We start from the raw sequence: 23,127 nt of genomic DNA, 5'->3' as shown, positions 1-23,127 counted from the left end.
CGTCGTTAATGCAGCGAGTGGGTTGCCAGATCGAGCGTGTGTTGCCTGAAAAGGGCGAATAATGGAAAATCAAGTGCAAAAAGTGCTTGCCACAAGGAACAAATTATCCAAATAGCATTAAAAAAAGGAAATCTAAAGATTTGCAACCAAGAACAAACTATATACAATAGTTTATGTATATAATAATTATAATACCTATCGATAAATTGCATTCGTGACGTCATTAAAATAAGTACAGACGTCTTAAATTGTCCAGGCAACCCTGGAACGTGCTGTCAAACGCTTTTTGATTTGTGAAAAAATTTTCCCTTTGAGGTTTTGCATTTTGAATTTTTGCGTTTAAAATGAGCGATTTTGAGCCCACGAGTTACGGTTTGAGTGATACCTTCCGTCTGACCAGCTACGGCGACTTGAAGGAATCCAAGGGCTGCAAGGTACCCGAAAGAGTGGTTTCGGAGCTATTGGATACATTTGCTGCCGACTCCTCGACCACCTCAGGCGGCCAGCAGCAGAAATCGAAGCTGGAGCAGATGCTGCTCCAAATGAACATCAACCCCCGCTCGCCGGGCGAAGGAGTGCAGCACCACTTGACTATCGAGTGCCGGTATCCGATCATCGACGATCCCTACACCATGGGGAAAATCATCTGCGCCGAGGCGGTCGGCGATCTCTACGCTATGGGCATCACTGAGTGCGAGCAGTTGATGATGCTGGTGTGCTGGCCCCCTCGGATGACTGCTGACGAGTTCAATTTGGTGTTCGAGCTGATGGAGCAGGGCTTCAAGGATTGCTTTAGAACCACCGGCCCGATGGTGATTTGGGCCCAGTACGCCCATCACAGGAACTGGTTCATCGCAGGCGGATTGGCCTCGGCCTACTGGTCGAAGCGCCATCTGCTGGAACGCGGCAACGCTGTGGATGGCGATGTCCTGGTACTGACCAAGCCCCTGGGCACGCAGGTGGCTATCGATGCCTATGGGTGCATCGGTCAGCCGGACCGCTGGGAGCGCTACAAGAATGTCGTCTCCGAAAACGATGTCGATATAGCCTACCAGCAGGCCGTCCGGTTGATGTGTCACCTCAATCGCAAGGCCGCTCGACTCATGCACTTGCACAATGCCCATGGAGCCATCGCCGTGTCCGGGAGGGGTCTGCTAGCTCACGCCAAGACGCTGGCTCTGCTCCAAAAGCAGTCAGTGTCGTTTGTCATTGACACTCTGCCGGTGATCGCCAATATGGCAGCCGTAGCTAAAGCAGTCGATGGCGCCGACAACTGCCCCCTGCTGCAGGGTCGTTCTGCCGAGACCTCGGGTGGTCTGCTCATCTGCATGTCCTATGAGGAGGCCGTTTTCTACTGCAAGTTTATCAAGGCAGAGGATGACCACCTGGCCTGGATCATCGGCACTGTCCAGAGTGGCCCAAGGGAAGCTACCATCATCGATAACGTTACAATCATCGAGGTTCCTGACAGAACTTGAATTATATTTGATATTATTTGCAACTCGTTCATTAAATCGCATTACAAATTGAATTCTACTACACTACTACATTTACAGACACAGTTACATTCTACGATGCTAACCAATCCGTCTTTCCACCAACAGTGGCCAATTTTCAATGCGCCTCGCGTTCGCACTCCATTAGCAACCGAAGAGGGCAGCAATAAGCAGCAGAAGGAGAGCATGGAATGATTACATATTCATATGGCAGATGGAAGTGTGCGGAAATATGTGAAAGTGCAGTGAAAGAAGTAATTAATAATAGTAATTATAAAAATATTACTAGCATTCACTCAATTCTCGGTTTTTTTGGTTTTTTTCTTTTGTTTTGTCGCGGGATCTCTTACAGTTGTCTGTGTGTGCGTGTGTGAAAAAGCGCAAAAAGTGCGCGTATGTAGTGTTGTCCCTTTCTCACTCCAGCATGTAATAGCCGCAGAGAAAAAGAATAGCAACAAGGAATAACGGCTCTTCTGCAAAGCGTCGCATTATAAGGTGAGGCATTCCAAGCATTGGAAATGTCCCGCTCACCTTCAGTGTGTGTGCCTTGTGCACTCGAGAAAAATAGTCGAAAGTTGTCTTTGCCGTGCGTACAAATTGAACAAAAGGTCTGATCAAAACGAGAAATGTGAAATGTGACGGACGTTCGTCCGTCGTAACTTTTAAATCGTGACGCATTCACACGTGTATTTGCGAAAAGAACAACAAAAGCAGAATGGAACTAGTAGCGGTACAAGAAGGTAAGAGAGTGGATAATTATTTAGTAAAAGATGACAGGTGTGGAGTCCCACATCGATCGTAAAGATTCTCTTTTAATAAATTCATAAAAGTTTACGAAACTATGCTTGGCTATCTGTAGATCTGTATATCCCATGTATCTTTAACCCCTTTGGTGACAATGACCAAATCAAACTGCCAGCTGGCGGAGATTCCATAGTGTAACTGATCTGGAATTATAATACGAATTATTTGTAGACAAAATCAATCTGTACCCGTATTAGTGCCCGTGCCAGCATTTTGCCTTGAAGAAACAGTTGGCAGAAAAACAGTTCCGAGCAAGGAAGACTCATTGACCAAATGTTTGGCGCATGCGCAAGCTTTCAAACCTTTTTCGCGATTTGAGACCTTACCTTCCTGCCTTCCAGGCAGCAGAGCAGCCGGAGGAGCAGCTGTCGATCCCTGGGATCCCTGACCGACTGGGGCCGATCAATCCATCGATCCGACCGGCCAAAGATCAAAAAGCCGCCACACAAAAATCAATGACTAGATAGAGTTTCTAGGCTGTGGCTAAATTTCTAAGAATTTGAAGCTTTTATGATTTGCCGATTTATCTTTTTTTTGTGTGTGTGTGTTTTTTGGGGAAGTGACTCTTTGGGGCTTGTGCTTCGCTGGGCGGATGTCCCTGTCCCGCGGTCCATAGTCCACAGTCCACAGTCTTTGTGTGGTGGTGGCAGCTGCCATCGCCAGCTTTAGCAATGGGTTTGATGGTCAACGTTGGTGGCACGCAGAGCGGATTGATGAGCGGACAAACCTTGCGAATTTCGAGGAAACCCCGACATTAAAACAAAGTTCGAGACGAGCCATCTGAGTGCTCAATGGGCTTGCCTAATCCCTAAAAAAATGTTCTTGGGTGAACTTTTGAGGAATCGAATATGAATTTAAGGTATAATTTACCTTTTTGAACTAGAACTAGATCGGATATATCCAAGGTTTTATGCACCTAAATTCTGTCTTTACTTCTGTCTTTTGGTATACTCTAGCACTTCCTGTCAACCCTCCCACACGCAAACAAACTCCCCACATTAAAAAATCAGTTGCTATTCGGTGTCATGTGCATTGAAGCACGTGCTATACCCAAAAAAAATAGCAGAACAGAACCACAGGGAACTGCAAAGTGCAGCCAGAGACAGAGACAGGGGCAGCGTCAGAGCCTAAGTCTGAGCCAGACTTCTTTTATGGTTCGAACCTCGAACCATATGTTGCAGACACGCTTTAGCCAAGCGGAAGGAGAGCGTACCATCCAGCAGTCCCTCCTTCGACTGCTGCGTACACAGTAGCTGCAAATTATTCACGACTGATTAGACAGAAAAACGCAACAGGCGAATGTCGAAAAAATACGATATCCTCGACCAGAGATCCGATTACAAGAACCGAAAAAAAATAATAAAATCTCTTTTTGGGATGCCTCCAAAATTCACTGGAAGGAAGACCAGACATTGAGATTTTTGAGGCTAGGAGGCAAAGGATCCTTTCGGATCGGGGAGATAGTTGAGAATATTGAATTACGAACCGTTAGTGAAAGAAAAAATTGCAACTTTTCAGTGGGCAATAAATCTGCGATTTTTAGAAAGTATTTTTATGCGATTTATGGACTGGGGATCTCTGTCTGGGGATCTCTGGGGACTGGGCCTCTGCGGGCGTGTGTGCCCCATTATCACCTTATTCTCTGATATTTCTGATATTTTAATAAGTCTGCCCTGCAATTACATGCAGCAGTGGGATGTGCGGTGTGGGGTGTGGAGCAGCTGTAGCAGGGTAAGGCGCCCATTAAATTTTTATGTACACAGCCGCGACGTTTTGTGGGTTTTCCAGGGAGTGTGTGAGCGTCTGAGAGAAAGAGTGAGCAGGGTGTGGGGTGGGGTGGGGTGGGGAATACCTCTCCACTTCTCAGATACAAGTATGCAATTTATTTTAACACATCGTTAAGGCATCGAAAAAATAAATCTTGACGCGTCGGACACTGCAATTATCACCTCTGCATAATCAAAGCAGACGAACAAGGAGAGCAACGCATGCCCCTGGGGTGGACAGCTCCTCCGACAGCTGGGGCCCCAGCTTTCATTTTCGGAACCGTACGTACGTAGCAGCCCCCAACCCACGCGGCAGCCCCCAAAACCTCGCCTCTCTCTCTCGCTCACGCTCTCGATTATAATGGCAGCCCATTTAGCACCTTGTTGACGCGGCATCTAATTAAAGAGGAACCCAAAACCGGGTATTGGGGTTTGACTTTGGGCTTGGGTCTCGTCTCCCTTTCCAGCTAATATCGAATGCAATTTTCATGTAATGCCAAATTGTAGCGCCTTGTTTTCAGGGCCTATCACGATGCTACGGCTACGGATGCCGCTGTGGATGTGGCTGTGGATGCTGCTGCTGCTCCGTCTGATGATGATGATGATGGTGATAATGTTGGACACTTGATGCTTGATGCCTGATGCTGCCCCCTTGTCATCTCTCTCTCTCTCTCTTTCTGTCTCTCTCTCTGGCTGTATCTGTGTATGCTGTCATCGCCCCAGAGATGGCTCTGGGCATCATTCGCTTTCAACAACTTGCAACACTTTCACATCACATCACATCACACTCCCTTAAGCCGCATTGATGATTATTTTTGATTTCTGTGTGCATACATTTCTTGATTAATTATAATGCACTATGTGGGGCTCCCCATCCCCCCCAAGTGGACCCCACAACAGCAGCAACGGCAGCAGCAGCAGCAGCAGCTGCGAAATATCTTTGGCAAATTGGAGCTTTTGTTGTGCCATAAACGTTTTCCCATGACACGATGCCGCAGACTGGCATCGGTCTCTGGACCCTGGGCTCTGGTCTCTGCTGGCCCATGGATAATTATGGGTTCCGAGTGCGTGCTGCGGCGTAGCAAGTAGCCAGTGGAATCAGTGGATGGCCACGCAGAAGCAAATTGTTTGCATTGTCCATGATTCCCAAGCTCAAGCCTGGGTTTAATGGCAGCCTCCGCGTAAGCTTCAGATACCATATTTGGGCTTCGGATTCAGCGTCAGCGTCAGCTTTCATGCTCACCTCTTCGTGTCAATTGCACATCACGCGCTGTTTCATTAAGTTTATTTTTAAAGGAAATTATATTTAAATGCAATAATTTGTTGCCCGTCTTAAAGGAATTTCAGATGCGCCTCTTACTTTGTTCACGATAGGGGGGAACCCTATGCCGGTTTTGTTTTTTTTCTTTTTGGGATAAATTTAGACATTTCAAGGTTGATTTTATGCCAAAATGAAAAAGAAAGTTACTGCAGCTGGGTTGTGTGTGATGAAGACAGTTTTGAGCGGGAAAAGAAATTCAGGGTGCCAAAAGAATCTGCGGGATGAGAGGAGAGAGATGATTGTTATTATTCTAAAGTCTTTGAACGTTTGGCTCTTTGAACACCTGGCTCTCAACCATACATATCGTATCTCATGCATCTACGTCCATTGGAAGTTGTGGAGCTGTGGCAACATTCTAAGGTGTAAGGCCATAAACAAGTGCTGCTGCTGCTGCTGCCGCTGCTGCTGCCAGTGCCGTCATCTAAATGCAAATGTGCAACAAAATTCACTTAAACGCGAAGGACAGGCCACCAAAAGGGGGTTAAGAGAGGCTAGCAGTTGTATGCCATGAACGGGCGGAGCGGAGCGGAGGGAGCTCAGCGTTGCGGCACGCTACTGCTATTCAAAGTCTTTTGCCTTCTGGCAAATTAATCAAAGCGCCCCAAAGGGGGGGATGCACGAGCCGTGGCCTGGCTCAAATATACATACTGGATACTGGCAGCCAGAGGCGAAGTTGGGGGTGAGTGGAGTAGAGTACGGCTTTTACGGCTGGGCCACTGCGCCATCACTATCCCTGTTTCTTTTTTTTTTTTGACGCTGTGACGGTGTGACGCTGTGTTTGTGCAGCGGTCACACTTTTGATTTTCTATAATTTCAGTGTTTTGAAACGAGTCTAAGCCGCTCCCCTCCCGAACCTTTGCCATTCCCTACTGCCTCCACTGCTCCCCGCTCCCTGGCTTTGCCAGCCAAAAACATGCGCTGCTGCGCGGTCAGTCGTGTGCGGCGTAAGGCAACCAAATGTATCGAAATGCAACCGACCGATATAATTGCGTTTTTTTTGTTTTGTTTTTTTTTCGTGAATACACTCACATACACTCACGTACATGGGGATGAGTGTATTCACATCTATTCACTCACATGGTTGGCCGAGCGACACGCGCAGCGGCCTTTTCATATGTAAAGCACATGATTTTCCAATTGGAAAATTAGTCGTGTGTGCACCATCGCTGAGGCAGCCATCGGATGGGAGGGGTGGGGTGGGGTGGGGTGGGGTGCGGTGCGGTGCTGGCAAGGGGAGTGGAGTGGAGTGTTCTTCGGTAGCGCACGCGTGGGCAAGGCAGCCAGCCAGCGGATCCAAAAAACCAAGCCATGGAAACGAGCTTAATGCCTCAGTAATTATAGACAGGCGCATTGGCCAAAAAAATCCCAACAAAAAAACGCCACAAAAATCCACATAAATCCAAAAATCAGCTGCTCAAAATTCTGCAAAAGAGGGACCACACACAGACAGACTTTTTGTGGGGTCCCTGGGGTCCTAGTCCTTGGCTAATCGTGGTGGCTGCCTAATTGGTCGCATTTTGTACCCTCTTCAAAGGGTATGGCTGACTTTGCGCAGATGTTCGCTATGCGAAGAATCCCAGCAAGCCAAACGCTCGCAAATGATATCGTATACGAGTCAAATGTGACACTTAACTTAGCTTAAAACATGAGACTTGTGTCGTTTAGTGTTTGGCAGTAATTTTATCATTTATGATAGCTTGCAAACCTATCGTTTGCGAGACATTTGCGATATCTTTTGTGAGCCTTTTTTGATATTTCTGGTGAGTCGTTTCCGACTGTTTTGCATGTGTTTTGCGTACGAAAATGTCTCACTCGTACACAAGCTCTCTTGGGAGCTCGTTTGCACGTTCCTTGGTTTGCTGGGATCGTACGATCTATTAGAGAACTGGTATTAGACTGTGGTGAAACCCTTCTGGCGGGTGTCATCGATTTGGGAGGGGAGCCAAAGGTGCAAGGGAAATATGTCTTATCTTGGGATCTCCATTTCATCTACTAGCATTGCTCCTCTCACGCAATTCCTGCCATCGCCTTTCTCCAGCAACAACAACATTAGTGCAGCTCTCTCTCTCTCTCTCAGGCCTCACGCTCTTAGCAACTGCAGACCCTTGTGCAGGGAAAAGCACAAGGAATAATGGAACTAACAGTAATTTTTTTGATGCGGATTTTCTGTTTGTATTTTCTTTATCTTTTTGACTTATTGATATACCCTTTGTTCTATGTATGCTAATCTATTATTGAACAGCATTTTTTTCCTATCGCAAATGTTCAGATTCCTTCACCAAATGTCTGCTCTCGAAACGATGCTAATTTAAAGCGTATCCAGAGCTTCGGTCTGCAAAAGATGGTTTGATGGTTGGATCCGCTGTCCGTTGTCAGGTCCCATGATTAATGCCACCGCAGCAACGTGTGAGTTCCAGCCGAAGGACAGTCGCAGAAAAGACAGCAAACATCAAAACGAAAACGAAACTCAGATGCCCACCCAGGTGTATGGCAGGGGCAGAGGCAGAGGCAGGGGCAGGGGCAGAGGCAGTGGCAGGGCCAGTTGCAGGTAACGGACGAACGCAGGTCGCACGCCAGATACGGATACAGATACAGATACACCGAACGATTGATGGACTTCACACGTTGCACAGTCCAGTCCAGTCCCCAGTCCAATGCCCTGAGCAGAGATCCACTCAGATAATGGCTACAGAGATCGTGGCGATGTGTGGGGGTCGCTCATCAGTCAGATTGGCTGCCATCGCAATCACTCTCCGGTGCGTGGCAAGATGGGAGATGATAGAGAGACGGGGGGACAAATATAACGAACGAGAAATTCAGTCCTCGGATAGAGTCATTTTTGTTGTTGTCTGCCACTTGTGCCACAAATTGTGTGGCATTCATCATCAGTCAGCCTTCAAGATTCCGCTGGCGTCCTGCAGTTAGCTCTGACGATTTCCGTTTTCCTTTTTTCGGCTTCGGAGTGCAACATGACACTAATTAAGTTCTGCGGTTGGTTACCCCAACCCCCAGTCCCTACACCACCCCACCCCACCCCATCTGTGTGGCATGCGTGTGATTTGCAGCGGACGGAGGGGACACTTGAAAGTTTGCCGCCTATTGGATATATTTTCGTACATATTTTTGGGGGAAATTTTGGCATATTTGTTTCGGTTTCGGTATTACTCCGTACATACATCTGTAAATACATACATACATGTACATACATATATGTATACAGAAGTCTTCCCCTGCTAATTCTGGCTCTCTTTGTTTGCCATTTGCCGCCTCCCCCGTATTCACTCAATTGCAAAGTCTGACAGACCTTAATTCCTTTTTACGGTCATTTTAATATCCATCAAATCGCATCGCTGATTCGCAGCAGCGGCTCCACTGCGAGTAAAGCGCTCTATACGCTCGTTGGGTTTCTGTTTCTGTTTCTGTTTCGGGTTCGTTTTGGTTCGGATTTTCCTCCTCCAGCAGTGCAGAGCGTTTTAGCATTTTGTTGTCGATGTTTCATTCTGCTGATTTGTTTGTTGTACTTGTACATATTGCATGTGTGTGTGTGTGTGTGTGTGTGATGCGTGTTTCAGTTTCTGTTTTTCGCCGCTCGTCAGTGGAGCGTTAATAGCCTATGAATGGTATCTACTTTCGGCACCAATGGCTCAGAGGGCCTGGCGAGCGAGGCCCCTTACATAAGACAGGGCCACGGCGCGATGGAGGGATGCAGGGGCTCGGGGGCTAAGCCACATTATCTGTATGAGTTGTCAGAGCTAAGAAGCATAAAGCTGTAGGCGATACTGCTGCATCTGCAACTACACCTTGGTGGCATTAGTCATTTAAAGAAAATCAGAAAATAAATATTTTAAATGCATTTTGAAGACCCCAATACATACCTGATTTTTAGAGAGAGACAAATATAACATCCCTTCAAGAAATCCTCCATTCCGATCTCCTCCAATCAAGTTCTCTTTATTCTGCTGCCCCCAGAAAGTATGCTATGAAAATTGTTAATTTTCACTTGATTTTTAAGAACTGAAGAACAGACTCATCAACTGGCGAAGGTGTTGCTTCTTTGCTGGTCTTATGGTTTCACTTTTCATTTACTCCAGTTAGCATTCCAGCCCAAGCCACCCCGAGATGGACACGATCTTTGAGTGGGAGAGAAAAGGGGATCGATCCCGTGACTGTTGCAATCTGAGTGCCCGTGGCTGTAAATTCCCAACTTAAGTAAAGCCCCAAGCTTACAAATATTTACCACAATTAAAACACATGCTCCGTGGCTGAGTCTAAGTCATGAGTGCCACGACTGAGTGCCGGCGAGTGCCCAAATGGCAGTCGAGCGTGAAGGACGTACGCGCCACAAAATTTAGGCGACCCAAAGCCACAACAACAACAAAACAAACCTGTCCAAATTGGTACACATGGAAACGCTTTTGGGGTCTATTGTTTATTTGGGGGTCTCAAGTTTTGATTATGAGACATGAATATTGATGGATGACGGGTGTTAAATTTAAACTAGAAATTAAAGCTATTAATGGGAGAATTAAGGGTCTTCAAAATAATGAAATGGTTTATTTATCTATTTCAAATTAATTATTGTGGTGTTGATTCACGATTCATGTAGTAGAAACAATAAGAACCATTCAAAAAGTTTCATAAATCGAATATTTAGCATGGTTCCCCTGAACCACAAGGGACCTCGGGGCTTGAACGCCACTCAAAGTTGCCCAAGAAAAAAACAAAAAGCCATTGGACATTCCCACACAGAACAGAGCCAGAGCCAAAGCCAGAGCAAAAATATTTCACATATAAAATGCAGTCGGCAGCCGTGATAATGAATGGGGGGAATGAAGCCAAGCCAAGCCAAGCCAAGCCAAACCAAGCGAGAAACCAACAGAAAATTAGCTACGACTTGTGAAAATCGCTACAAATGCACTTGCGGTCTGGTCGGTCCTCTCTGGTCTCTTTGTGGCATTTACGAGGCTGCTGCTGCTGCTACAAAGGGACAACAACGACGTCCAAGACTCTTGTCTGGCTCTGGCTCTGGCTGCATCTCCATCTTCTCTGTGTGGTGTCTGGTGGAGCGTGTGTCCAGAGTTATTTCGCAACATTTCTGCTGCTGCTGCTGTTGGTTGCTGGGGGATCGGAACTGCGACTGAGTCGCGTCTGGTTGCCATGTGCAAAAGCACAAAATGTATGCAAATGAATGGAAAAACCGCGTCAAAGCAAACCGCCGACGGAGCGTCATCGAAAAAACAAAAGAAAAAAGTTGCCAACAGCCGACAGGAAAAAAAAGCTCAGGCCCAGGCCGAGGCTGAGGCGCATGCGTAACAAACAACTTTATAAAGTTTATTTTGGCTGCTGCTGCTGCTGTTGCGGCTGCCCCTTGAGACTGCGGCATGCGGCGTGAGCGGCTCGTTAGCTGACTGCCGCCGTCTCTAACAAGTAAATTCCATATAACGCCGACTCCCAGATACGAGTATCCCCATTCCCAATTCCCATTCCCATTCGTGGATGTGGGACCCTTGCCTTTTTGGCATTAATTAATAACATCCGGGGCGCCTTCCAATCGGCAATTTAGGGAAAGATTAAAAGCAAGAAACTCGCCTGAGAGCATCGACTGGTTTAATGCTCTGGAAGAAACATTTGAAGAATGAAAATATCTAATCTAAATGGTTATAGGTAGGAGAATTCTCTTCTTTTTAACTAACTTTAATAAATAAACAAAATGATATTTCCATTAACACATCTACCAATAAAGTGTCCAAAAAATGATCGCATAAATACGACTAAAATCTTAACTTCCATTCAAAGTTCCTTCAATCTTGGAAATTGGTCTGCCAATTGGTTTTTATTAATCAGAACAGAAATTAACAAGCAAAACAAAATTCCCAATTTTACTACAGAATGATTGCTGGATTTATGGCCCGAGAATCGATTAGATTTACCCGAGTACAAACGAAGTGCATTCTCATCGATCAGTGATCATCGATCTTCATAAAAATAATCGTAAGTATTTTGTACCCACATTTTGGTTGATTCTTTTCCGTGGAAAATATCTGCCTGGAAATAGTTCGATTGTTTACATGATTAAAGCTTACGATGTTTAGATATATCTTACGATATTCTAGGCTCACACTTTGATCTCTTTAATATATTTTTTTAAATATGAATTAGATTTAAATGAAATACTTTTAGATTTATATCAAAATGTAAGTCAAAACCCTCGCAAATAAAATATGAATTTTTATATATTTTTTTATATATATTATATATATCCCATTTTGATTAGAAATTGATTGATTATAATCTTGCAATCAACGATAAACCTTCCTAAAAATGATCCCAAGACTCCCCAAGAGTTATATACTCTTTTTCTCCTCGCGGCAATCCCTGTATACAAATTTGCAGGTTTTTTTTTTGTTAGTTGCAAGATATAGGATGAAAACAGTTCTGGTTTTTGGGGGCCTGTTTAATTACCCGCCACAGATCTGAGGGGCGATCGCATCAGCAGCAGCAGCAGCAGCAGCCGCAGCCGCAACCGAATCTGAGATCGAGAGCCACACACATGGTGGTCCTGTCCTGGTGGAGGGCTGGTCTGCAGCGATTCGGATGTAGATGTGGTGGATGTTCAGATGCCGCAGGAACAAACAGTTTATCGCTGGAATAACATAATTTCGCTTTTCGCTGGCGACGCTGGCGTTGAGGCTGGGACTGTGGCTGGGGCTGAGGCTGGGTCTGGGGTTGAGGCTGTGGCCAACCGCAAATCTGCGCCCAAAAATTGAGCAATTTGAAATTCAATCAGTAGCCAGAAGAGTCTCTACTCTGCACTCTCCACTCCCCAGTCCCCAGTCCCCAGCCAGCAAATTATAGTAATTGAGTGAGCTGCAGCCCCAGCAGCGGCACATGAATGGGTCTTGGCTCTGAGGCCTGCAGCCAGGAGCCGAATCTGTGTGTGAGACCCTGTGGGGTCGTGACTGTTGGCGGTCGCCGCCTCACACGAGGACCAGGTCTCAGGTCCCGCAATGCAGCTGCAGCCAAAATATGGAAATGAGCTGCAGCTCTGCCTCAAAGCGAAAGCTCACGTAAGTGACGGCCCCACACGCGATCTGAAACAGCAGAGAGCTGCCTTTCACGGGGCGCGGGGTAAACCATACCGAGAAGACAGTCTTCCACGACTCTTATCGTTACGCGTAGAACTGGGTCAAGTTTATCGAATCTACAGGGGCTCCGCTCCTCCCCGGCACAGACTTCAGTATCTATCAAACGTTTGTGCAGCCCATTTTGTGGGTCTTTATGGGCCAAGTTTATCGCCTATCGGTATTTTCCTATGTTAATTTTGGCCTTGCACTAGCGGAAAACGTGTGGCATCGAACTAATTGGGGAATTTCCCGTTCCGCGTATTCCATATTCCACATTGTTTTTTACTTTGGGAAATTTTTGTAATAAGTTTTTCTCGCTCACTTGCGGCTTTATTTCTTTTTTATTTGGGTTATTCTGTCGGTTTTGTGGGGCTTTCATGCATACTATATTTTATTTTGTTTTATTTTTTTATTTTTGCATGCATGAAATTGTTCAGTCGCTTGTCGCTAGTATTCTTTTTGGTTTGTTTGTTTCGGTCTCGGGGTGCACAACAAAATAGCAAACACCAGAGGCACGGATGAATTTATTGCACGAATGGCACTTTGTTTTGTTTTTTTTTTGTTGGTTTGTGTGGGAAAAAACAGAATTAGAACGCTATATGCAGGGGAAATGATAACAGACAGGAATGTGATATAATATGCACAGATAAAAGATTTTGGTGTTGCCAAAAATAGAAAGCAATTTTCTGGGGACAAAAATGTCTGAGATAGGACATTTAGCATTTACTCTTAATTATTATTGGAAATCTACTACAGTTAAATGTACTCTAAAAAATAGAAAATATTTGTAATATAATTTAAATTTAATTTAAATTTAAAATCAATGACTTAAATAAATAATATTTGCCATCGCTTGGAATATTAGATATCTCTAGATATGATTGAAATATTTAAAAATACTTGGAAGAAGTTCTGGCACACATTTTCTGTACGAAAATCGAAAGTTTAGGGCTTCCAAAATGGTAAACGTATTTTGATTTATAGGAACTAAAATTCCTTTAGTGCTGCTATCGTTTGGTACCATTGTTTAGAGCCAGGCATTGCTGAAGAGTAAGTACTATATGATTAATTATTAAGGTTTTAATCAGACTTGATTTGGTACCGCAAACCCATAAAGATAATAAAATCACAGCCATCTCTAACACAGATCTGAAGCATGTTGAAAAGCGAAGCAGCAATCCCAGTGACATCAGAGACCTTCGACAGAACGTGGCCAAGGCCCTCTTCTATAGAAGAGACCAGACCCCTACGAATATCAGGCTCTTCCTTCGATCCACCGACGTCATAAGCAATAACAATTAAGGCAGTCGTTTACCGTTGTGCGGAGACCCTCAGAGTTATCAACGCCACTTCAGATTTCACACCCAACTAAAAGAAACGGCTGAAAAAAATACAGAAAAAATAAAACAGAAATTGTTAAATGAAAACCAAGGAAACGCGACGGAGAGAGAGGGAAGACCTTCTTCTTCTGTTGGAACTGATGTTTTCGGGGCGTTAAAATTGACAACGTAAATTGCAAAACACAATATACGTAAAGCAAGGAAGGAGCAATACGTGAGCGCAGAGGGAGGTAGAGAGGTAGAGCGATCGCGAGATCCTCCTTGGAACGTGCAGCGACTTCACACTTTCAAAGTAATTTTAACACATTTCAATTAAAATGAAGAAACACCGCATTGCCACGGGAAGCGCGAGAGAGAGAGAGAGAGAGGGTGAGAGAGGGAGAGACTTGTGAAATTTAATTAAAAACCCTTTAAGGATAACCGACCAGACCAGAAGTAACGCCTGGTTATTTGGTGTGGCTGCCTTAATTGAAGCTGCCCCAAGTCCCCGCCGCACCCTGGCACCAATTCTCTGTAATGGAAATGCTATTAAGGGGCTGTCATAACGAAAGACCAAGACCCTGTGGAACCGCTGGAACCACTGAAACCTCTGAAACCAGAGGGTGCTTGTTGCCCGTTGCCTGTTGCTTGCTGCCACTGTTATTGTTTTCGATTTACGATGATGCATAAATCAATAGCTTAATTGATAACCTGACGCTATTTACGATGACACAAATTAGAATTTGTTGGCACCCAAAAAGGCAAAAAGGCTGGAGGGAAGGGCAGCTGGGCGGGGGGGCCATATTTTCACATGTGTTTGCAGTGAAAAGTTTTCCACGTTTTGTTTTGTTTTGTTTTTTTGGAATATTTCCTATGGCTGCAAAGTTTTCCTCAATCGTTGGCGCTGGTCACGTTTTCGTTTTGATCTACGGAAGATTTTCGAACATACAACAAACATGGATTTATCTTGTTCCCATAAACATCATTATCAGCGAACGTTGCCAGGCAATCAACACAGACACAGACACAGATACAGATGCAGATACAGAGACACACAAACACAGTCAAACAAAGCGTTTTTTGATGTCATAAATTGGCTTTATCAAAGATTTAACACCCCCCCCCTCCACTCTTACACTGGGGCGGGCGTCAAATTGATTGCTCTTCTACCCCCTCCGCACACCCACCATCTGCCTTTCGTTCCCCCTCCCTTGCCATCGATTCCCTTGCCTCTTCCCACTACTGACAAAGACTCGGCAGACTTATTTTTTTTTTGAGGACAATCATGATCACGCCGCAGTCGGCTGCAACACGTGATACGGCGACGACTGAAGGTCGCGTGAGAGTATCACAAAAATGTGTGTGTTTTTGTGTGATCTGTCAGAGTCCGCGTGCGTGTGCATGTGTGTGTGTGTGTGTGTGTGTGTGTGTGTGTTTGCGAGAGTCATCACTTGACTTGATAGACGCACCGCTCCCGCTCCTCTGGCGATAGCGAAACTGTTGCCTGTCCGTCGCACAAACCGAAAAACTGGAACAACAGCAGCGAAGCTTTTTATAGAGGGACCAATCAGCACGGCCGATCCTCCCCACTAGCAAACGGCGTGGCGTGCGCGCTCCGATAAGACATCGTCGCCCGACGACATCGAAAGTGTCCGCCATACCCTGATCTATGGGGGAGAGTACTATTAAATAATGGCACGTGTTGGATCCAGGGGAAGAGGAGGCGAAAGGAAATATGAAAGATTCACCTTGGGAAAGGGTAGAAGAGGGTTACTCTTACAGCCTAAAGTTGTGCCAGCAAAGGAAAGTTATTAAGGCAGAGAATAATCCAGAACATAGCTGGACCTAAAACTCTGCTCTCTCTGCTCCTAGTTTTTAGTAACTATTAAAATTAAATAAAAAATCTTGAAAAATGAATAGTTAGATGGGCATATTTTATTTATATTTACATTCTTTATGTTATATTTGAATATTCAACTTCGCTGCCCTAAGAGTATTCTCGCTTCGTATTTTGCTTTCAAAAATGATTAAGAATCATTTCAGTTTCTGTAGAAAAGTGAACAACAAGACGAGCCAACACAACAAAACGGAACGCACGAAACGCAACGCAACGCAGCGAAACAAACAAACAAACATATAAAAAATTTCAAAGGCCGTGGAAATTTCCCAAAAAAACAAAATAACAGCAGAAAAGAATAATAATATTTCAGTGAAATCGAAGGCGCTGCCAGCCATATTCAGATTCCCAGATCAGATTCATAGTCACGGATGCAAAGATGCGTTGCCTAACCGCCAGATACAATATACAATATACATAACATAAGGCCTTAGCGTGTCCAGATGTATTCAGAGTCACGCTTTTCATGGCTATCCGCTCCAGCTCCAGCACCGACATTCCTCCTGCTACCGTGGAACGGAACGGAACAGAGTCACAGTCAGAGCAGGGCAGGGCCAGAGACCGTAGATCGTAGATCGTAGAGCATCGAACCAGTTTGGTCGGATCGACAGACAGTTACTCTCGTATTTGCTGTTACTATTCAGCATTTGTATTTGTTTTTATAATTCCATTGACGTCAAGTCAGCGCGGTGGGGCCATCAAAACAATTAAAATTGAATTAGAAAAGCGTCTCGCGATGCTGTCCCCACAGCTGGGGGTTTGGGTGTAGGGTTTGGCCTCTGGGGTCTGGGGTCTGGGGTCTGGCTCTATGCTAATTCCCCCCGATCGGCATAATATCTGGCAAAAATATTCTGCATAGTTTGGGGGCTAGAATCGATCTGAACACACTAAAATATGTGACTTGTTTTCTAAGAGTCTCCTAACCGATAAAATACCTGATCGACCAGGCCTTATAAATATTCATTTCCTCAGATACTTGTTGCTGTGGCGCTTCAGAGAATACACAAATACGCACATATACATATATATAAATATATATTTATTTATTCCCCAAATGCCTTTTAAGGGAATTTGCTGGCCTACATTTTGCGGATATAAATACATATCTTAATTTATAATCACTTTGGCCAAACACCCGTACACTCGTAGGCCCCATTGTATTGAATCTTTGAATAGACAGAATGGTCTTTTATCTTCAGGCCTATATTTGGTACTCAATCTCCACAGATGAACTTCTTCTACTATTTCTGGGATCAGTCTTTTATCTGTTGGATTCCAAGAATTTGCTTAGAATTCCCGCCTGGCCATTTCTTCAAGTCATCGTTACCCGGCCACATATCGCAGATTATTCAATTTATTCATTAATTTCTTTGGAAATAAAAGTTATTCTCATGCAGATGCCATAGACAGAGATATATTTGTTCTCATCTTTTTGTATGTATTTATACCCATTTCCGATATCCATTTGGACAGATCTACATGTATGTATATGCAGTATACAATAAATAAATAAATAAATAATTAGCTGCACACCGCCTAGATGGCTGCTCTTGTTCTTTCATTTGTTTTATTTATTTATTTCTCATTCGTTCTCGAGGCTCGAGTGCAGTGGCAATTAGACTTATCTCTTGGTCTTCATTTTATCTGAGAGCAGTGCTCCCCTCATGCAATTTATTCCTTTGCTCTCTCAACGTTCTATTGCATCTCTCCAGCAACAATGATATTAATGCAGCCCACACTGTCGCTCTCGCTTTCAGCAAATACTTTTCAGACCCTCGTGCCGGGGGAAGGCATAAGGAATAACGAGAGGGACTCTACTTTGCTGCGGCATTTATGTCTCTTTATTTTGACTAAAAGTACCCTTTATTCTGCTGAATATATTTATGTCTGGCTCCAGAACCAGTTGAAATATTATGCATCAAAACTTTTATGGTTTATGGGTTTATGTCGCGCAAAAAGGAATTTTTTGTATGCTCACAAATAAAAATCTCAGTGAAGAAAAATAAGTATTTGAAACTCGTTTCGGTTTCGGTTTCGGTTTTGGCTGGCGCTGGTTGCTGGTTGCTGTCTGTTGCTTGCTGCCTTCTGCCTTTATTATTATTAATCTTAATGAATGTTAAACACCTTTATCAGAGGAAAGAACCGGCAATGCCGTGCGCCTCTTGACAGGTGGGGCTCTGGGGCTTGGGGCTGTGGCGCTCTGGGTGTGGGGGGGCTGTGGCAGGGGAGCGGCAGAACAGCACGCGTCATTTTCCAAATGTCTTGTGATTGTTGGAGTTATTGTTATTTTGCCGTTTGCCGTTTGCCACCGCATTTACGTCAATGGAGACGAGCAATCGGACGACCCTGGAAACCGAGGCAGGCCTGCACCTGACGGGGGTTTCGTTAGGGGCAGGGCAGGGGCTCTACTATAATATTTCTTCTACCTTCTGCCCTGATATCCGACTGAATTTTGCTGTTGCTGTTTACTCATATACATTTTGCAGCCCTCGGGTATCGTATCGGTCGATCGGTGTCAATATTTGTCAGTCACTTTCTTGTTTGCACAGCTACAGCTACACACAGAGAGAGTTCCTCGAGGACTGGTTCAAGAGTCGTTGACGTTCAATGGAGCCCAACCCAACCCAACGCAACGCAACCCCGTGAACAGAACAGCGAACAGAGACGAGCGACGAGCGAACGAGCAAAGCAGAGCCCCTGTCTGTCAATATTTGATATTTGATTGAGCTCTCTGAGCGTCCTCTGGGTGTGACATTACTCATACGCCCGAGGGGCACGCATTAGAAAACAGGCAGCCAGGCAGCTAATTAGCTGCCTTTGACTTTTGACTAGCGGGAAAAGCAAACAGTTCCACGAGGTACCTCGGTGTCCCCGATCGGTAGTTTGAAAGTAGTTCGCACCTGCGAGACCCTGCCTCTGCCCCTTGCGGAAGGTCCAATGAAATTTACATGGAAATCAAGGTCCACATCCACGTCCACGTCCATTTTGGTATTTACATAAATGTACCAGCTCACCAGAGGATGAGATGGCCTGAGACAACGATCCATGTCTGTGGGTATCGCACATCTCTCTCTCTCTCTCGTTCTCCTTGTGCGTATCCGTATCTCTGTTTCCCTTTCTGTTTCTGCCTTGTATATTGAGTTGTTATGGCCAACGCCTTTGTTTGGGCCTCTGGAATCCTCTTCTTTGCTGTTCAGCGTCGTGTGCGGCTGCTGGCTGTCGGACCAAGAGCCGGTTGGGGGCCTAAATAAACATTGCACTGACCCTGGGCCTGGACCTGGTAACAGTGGTTCGTCGATATATGAGAAAGGGCTGAAGATCCCTTAGATTTTTTGTCTAATTTGTCGCTTGGATCAGTGAAGAAAGTGGCTGCCCTTACGTTGGATAATCCTCAAGAAATATCTGAAATCTGAGGAACCCTTGAGACCCGTTTGAGTCACAAAATTCTACGATGTGCTGCAACCACTGTGATCCACTCCGCCATTGCTGCAGCAGCTACAGCAGCAGCAGCAGCAGCAGCAGCAGCACACAGCTGCCACGGAATGAGGCAAAATTGTTCAATTACACAGAGAGGAGGCTTGGGGATGGGGAGTCGGCGGAAGGGCTACTTGAATGCATTTGCATTTGTAGCGAATCGCGAAGCACTGGCCGAACCCTTTTTGCGTCGCGTAATTGCATGCGACTTGATGCACGTTAAGCAAGTTAACACCCAGCCACGGAGCGGCAGCTGCTGCTGCTGCTGCTGTGTTTCGGATGCTGTTGCAACTTTAATTATTTTCCAGTGCGAAAGAGAGCAGGATAGAGACATTTTTTGAATAATGGCCGCTGCTGCAATGCCTTAAATTATCCATCGATTGGGGAACCTGTCTGTGGATGTACTCGTCGGTCAATAAAATGGCCACCGGGCGAGCAAGCCACAAAAGTTTCCACACTCTCAAGGAGCTACAGCCACGCCGCCGAGCGATAAGAGCGGACAATCAATAGATCGATAGATGGCGCCCCCCCCCAACCCGCAATCAATTAGCAGATAGACGTAAGCCCCACTCCTTAGGCAAGGGTATGGTTTGCACATGGCAACAGATCGATAGAGAGTGCTCGATTGACGATCGAGCGATCGATCCAGCGATCGCTGGCCAGCCTTGCATTTGTCTAATTATAGCAGACAGACGAATGCTGCTGCCTGCTGCCTGCTGCTGCCTGCAGTTCGAATCGTGATGGGGTCTACGTGATTGTGGGGGTCTGTGTCACACGACACGACACAGCGCAGTGCAGTGCAGCGCAGCGTCTCAGAGCCAGACCCTGCCACTCAGCTGCAGCTCCAGCTGCAGTTTCGCCCTCCACTCGACTCCACTATCCTCCCGCTGTGAGCCTCAGGTGTTGATAAGAACAGAACCACTCGAGGCAGTGGCGGGCACAACAAAATAATTATTGATAAAAGCCACAACGATGGGGCTCTGGCCTGGGTTGCAAAACGCAAACAAAACAAATAGCACGGAATTCATGGAAAATTTTGTATAGTTCATTGCTTCTGCGGGGTCTCTCTCTCTCTGAGGGTCTGCTGTGTGTTCTGCCTGTTCTGGCCCGTTCTGTTCTGTTGTAAAAATAGCATTTCGCCTGCGGTGAGAGTCTCGCATTCGTCATGGCACACGCTAAAAGTCATGCCCCAGCCCCAGTTCCAGTTCCAGCCCCAGCCCCAGCCCCAGCCCCGTTGCCAGTGCCAGTGCCAGTCAACAGCTACCTACCTAGATATAATCTACAATATATACTCCTCGTACATATTTTAGGCCTCCGATAAGGTCGGCTGACGTTCCCGTTCACATAACAAAACGCGGAGCACGAGTTTTGTGTTGTTTTTTTATTTTTATTTGGATCTCATGATAAGATGGTGACTAGAATATTGGCTACCGGTAGGGAGGGGTGGGTGGGTATCAGTGCCGGTGCCGGTGCTGGCTCGGGTGCCGATCCGATGCCTGTCACGCTCCTTATGCGATAAGCTTTCGGGGGGTTGGGGACTTGGTCAATTTTTCAAAGTGTTATTGACTCGCCGACCATCGCAGGGCCTCAACTGAAGTGGGCTCGACTTCTGCCAAAAGATAACTCAAATGAATGACGGAGGAGGTGGAGGTGCACATGGAGGGTACAGACCACAGAGTGGTGACCAGTCTACAGGAGCTATCGACATTGGAACGGCATTCAGCAGATAAAGAGTACGCAAAGTGTAAGGCTCAAAGAATGTCATCGAATCACATAATGGAGGTCATATATCGTATTGGAGTTACGTTTTCAGGGTAGTAAGAAATACTGCCAGAATTTGCCAGAATTTAGTTGGTTTAGGGCTCCAAATAAGAGTTTAAGTCGGTTCATTTGACATGGTACGAGTGCTCCGGACACTCTCTTCCGTTGGCCTGAGTTCCCCTCCTCGCATATATTGCTTCCTTCTTCCATGGCATAATTTTCTCCTTACCAGAATCTTTCGGTATTTTGAGAGCGAAATCTATCCTCCATGCAATTCGCACTCTGACGGGATGGATACTTGATTCCGGCTCTCCATTGTAATCGCTCTTTCCGTAACAATTGCCTACCGATTCGCGCTCCAACGGCATCCATTCTTCAACTGCTTTTCCTCTCGCTCTTTCCGATCTGCAGATCTAAATGTAAAACCCTTTTAAGTGAATTAATTATGATAAATGTTTTCGTTCCTTTTTAAGCCCAAAGCGCTTGATGGGTTGAGTGCTTGGGTGCGAGTATATGTATATGTATATTGATATTATTGCAGATAATTTCCTTAAAACAAAATAACACGTGATTATGGCACCTGCTGGGACAGGAATCAAAAGTCAATTGTACATATTAGTATCCCCTGTTCCTCAACAAAGATTTCCTGTCCCGTGCGCCCCGCTGGGTGCCTCAAGTCACGTGGACTCTACCACCTGGTTACGGGTTACCCATTGAAACAAAAGCGCAGTAGTTCGTCGGTAGGCCTCTCTACCCCTACTCGTACAGACATATATATAGTATGTAGATATGGCCCGCTAAACAATGGAAGGCCCCTCAACAAGTGTGCCAAAGTCCGTGGCCGTGTCCGCGAAAACTGTGTCTGCCATAAAATACTCGAAATACTGCCAGAAGTACTCGAAGTAGTCGTACTCGAAGCCAGGAGAACAAACACACACAAATTAAAACTGAGTGCTGATTACTCCGTCCGTACGTATACAGGGCACTCGGCACTCGACACTCGACACTCGACAATCGACACACAAGTCCAGGAGTCACAATATAAAATGGAATATTAATAATCCGAAAATGACTATAAATAAACCATCAATCATGGGGCATACAATCTAATCGCATCTCGAGCGGCGTCTAAGTAAACAACTTGGGGTACGAGTCCGAGTCCGAGTCCGAGTCCGCTTCAGTGTCCGAGTATGCCTATGGCGCCCAGTACGAGCTAATTAGCCAGCGGGGAATGTCATTAAATGGCCAAATGGCAGCGACCCCAAAAATAAAATGAACCACCACTCGAAGAGGCGGCGACGGCGGCGGCGATAATCAAAAGACATAAAAGATGTTGACCTTACCACACGGGTGGGAAAGCCATTGATAAGACACACTACACCACCCAAAACCTGAACTTTCTGAACAGCAGCAGTTCCGGCTTTTCTGTTCTGTAAGAACCCCTCAGCATCTAGGTTCTAGACTCTAGAGGCGGCTCTGTTCGCTTCCGCATTTGCTGGCAACAACAAACAGGTCGGAACCCTTCTTCAGATTTCAAGTAGCAGCGGCAGCAGCAGGAAGTTTGCGGTGACAAAAACCTCGAAGCGAGTCAAGTGGCAACTGGCACTATATACATATGGAGAGGCTGATTCCGAGAAGTCGGCGACCCGCCCGCCGCCTGCTTAGTCAGCCAATCTGCCAGGGATTGGGGCGGGAGATCGAACGGAAATACTTTTCCCAATAGGTTTTCCGGCTCGATATTTTTGGCGCTATCTCGCCTGACCTTTGGCTAAAAAAAGAGCAGCCGCGTCTGGGGCCCTGGCACACGAGCAGGCAGGGCGACGCGACGCGACGCAATGCGGCTAATGATGATTACCATAACGAATTCGGCGAGCGCTCGAGTGACCGATCGACCGACTGACTGACCGACTGACTGACTGACTGAATGACTGACCAAGCGACCAACTGATCGATCGATCCGGCACGAGCTCCCCAGCACGAGCAGCACGCTCAATTGGGGCTGGGGCTCGTGTTGCTGATTGCCATTGGATCAGCGATCGTTTGCCCGTGCCCGTGCCCGTGCCCTGTCCAGCTCCCCCACACCTCTCAGACTCTCAACTGATAATCATCTCGTGCGTCAGCAAAGCCCGAGCCCGAGCCAGAGACCGAGTACTTTAGACTTGAAG

The 23,127-nt window shown here is 45.9% G+C and overlaps 1 protein-coding gene across 1 annotated transcript; it reads left to right on the top strand.

The window, feature by feature from the left end:
- The first annotated feature begins 344 nt into the window (after positions 1 to 344).
- LOC111067897 (inactive selenide, water dikinase-like protein) lies at positions 345 to 1,478 on the top strand. Its single transcript, XM_022357239.2, has one exon. It carries the CDS (start codon positions 345 to 347, stop codon positions 1,476 to 1,478), a length of 1,134 nt encoding a protein of 377 aa, XP_022212931.2.
- Positions 1,479 to 23,127: the final 21,649 nt, after the last annotated feature.

Source organism: Drosophila obscura, unplaced genomic scaffold (assembly GCF_018151105.1).
Source record: "Drosophila obscura isolate BZ-5 IFL unplaced genomic scaffold, ASM1815110v1 contig_181, whole genome shotgun sequence".
Taxonomy (NCBI): domain Eukaryota; kingdom Metazoa; phylum Arthropoda; class Insecta; order Diptera; family Drosophilidae; genus Drosophila; species Drosophila obscura.
The sequence above is the reverse complement of the archived record's forward strand: the minus strand, read 5'-3'. Positions and strand labels throughout refer to the sequence as shown.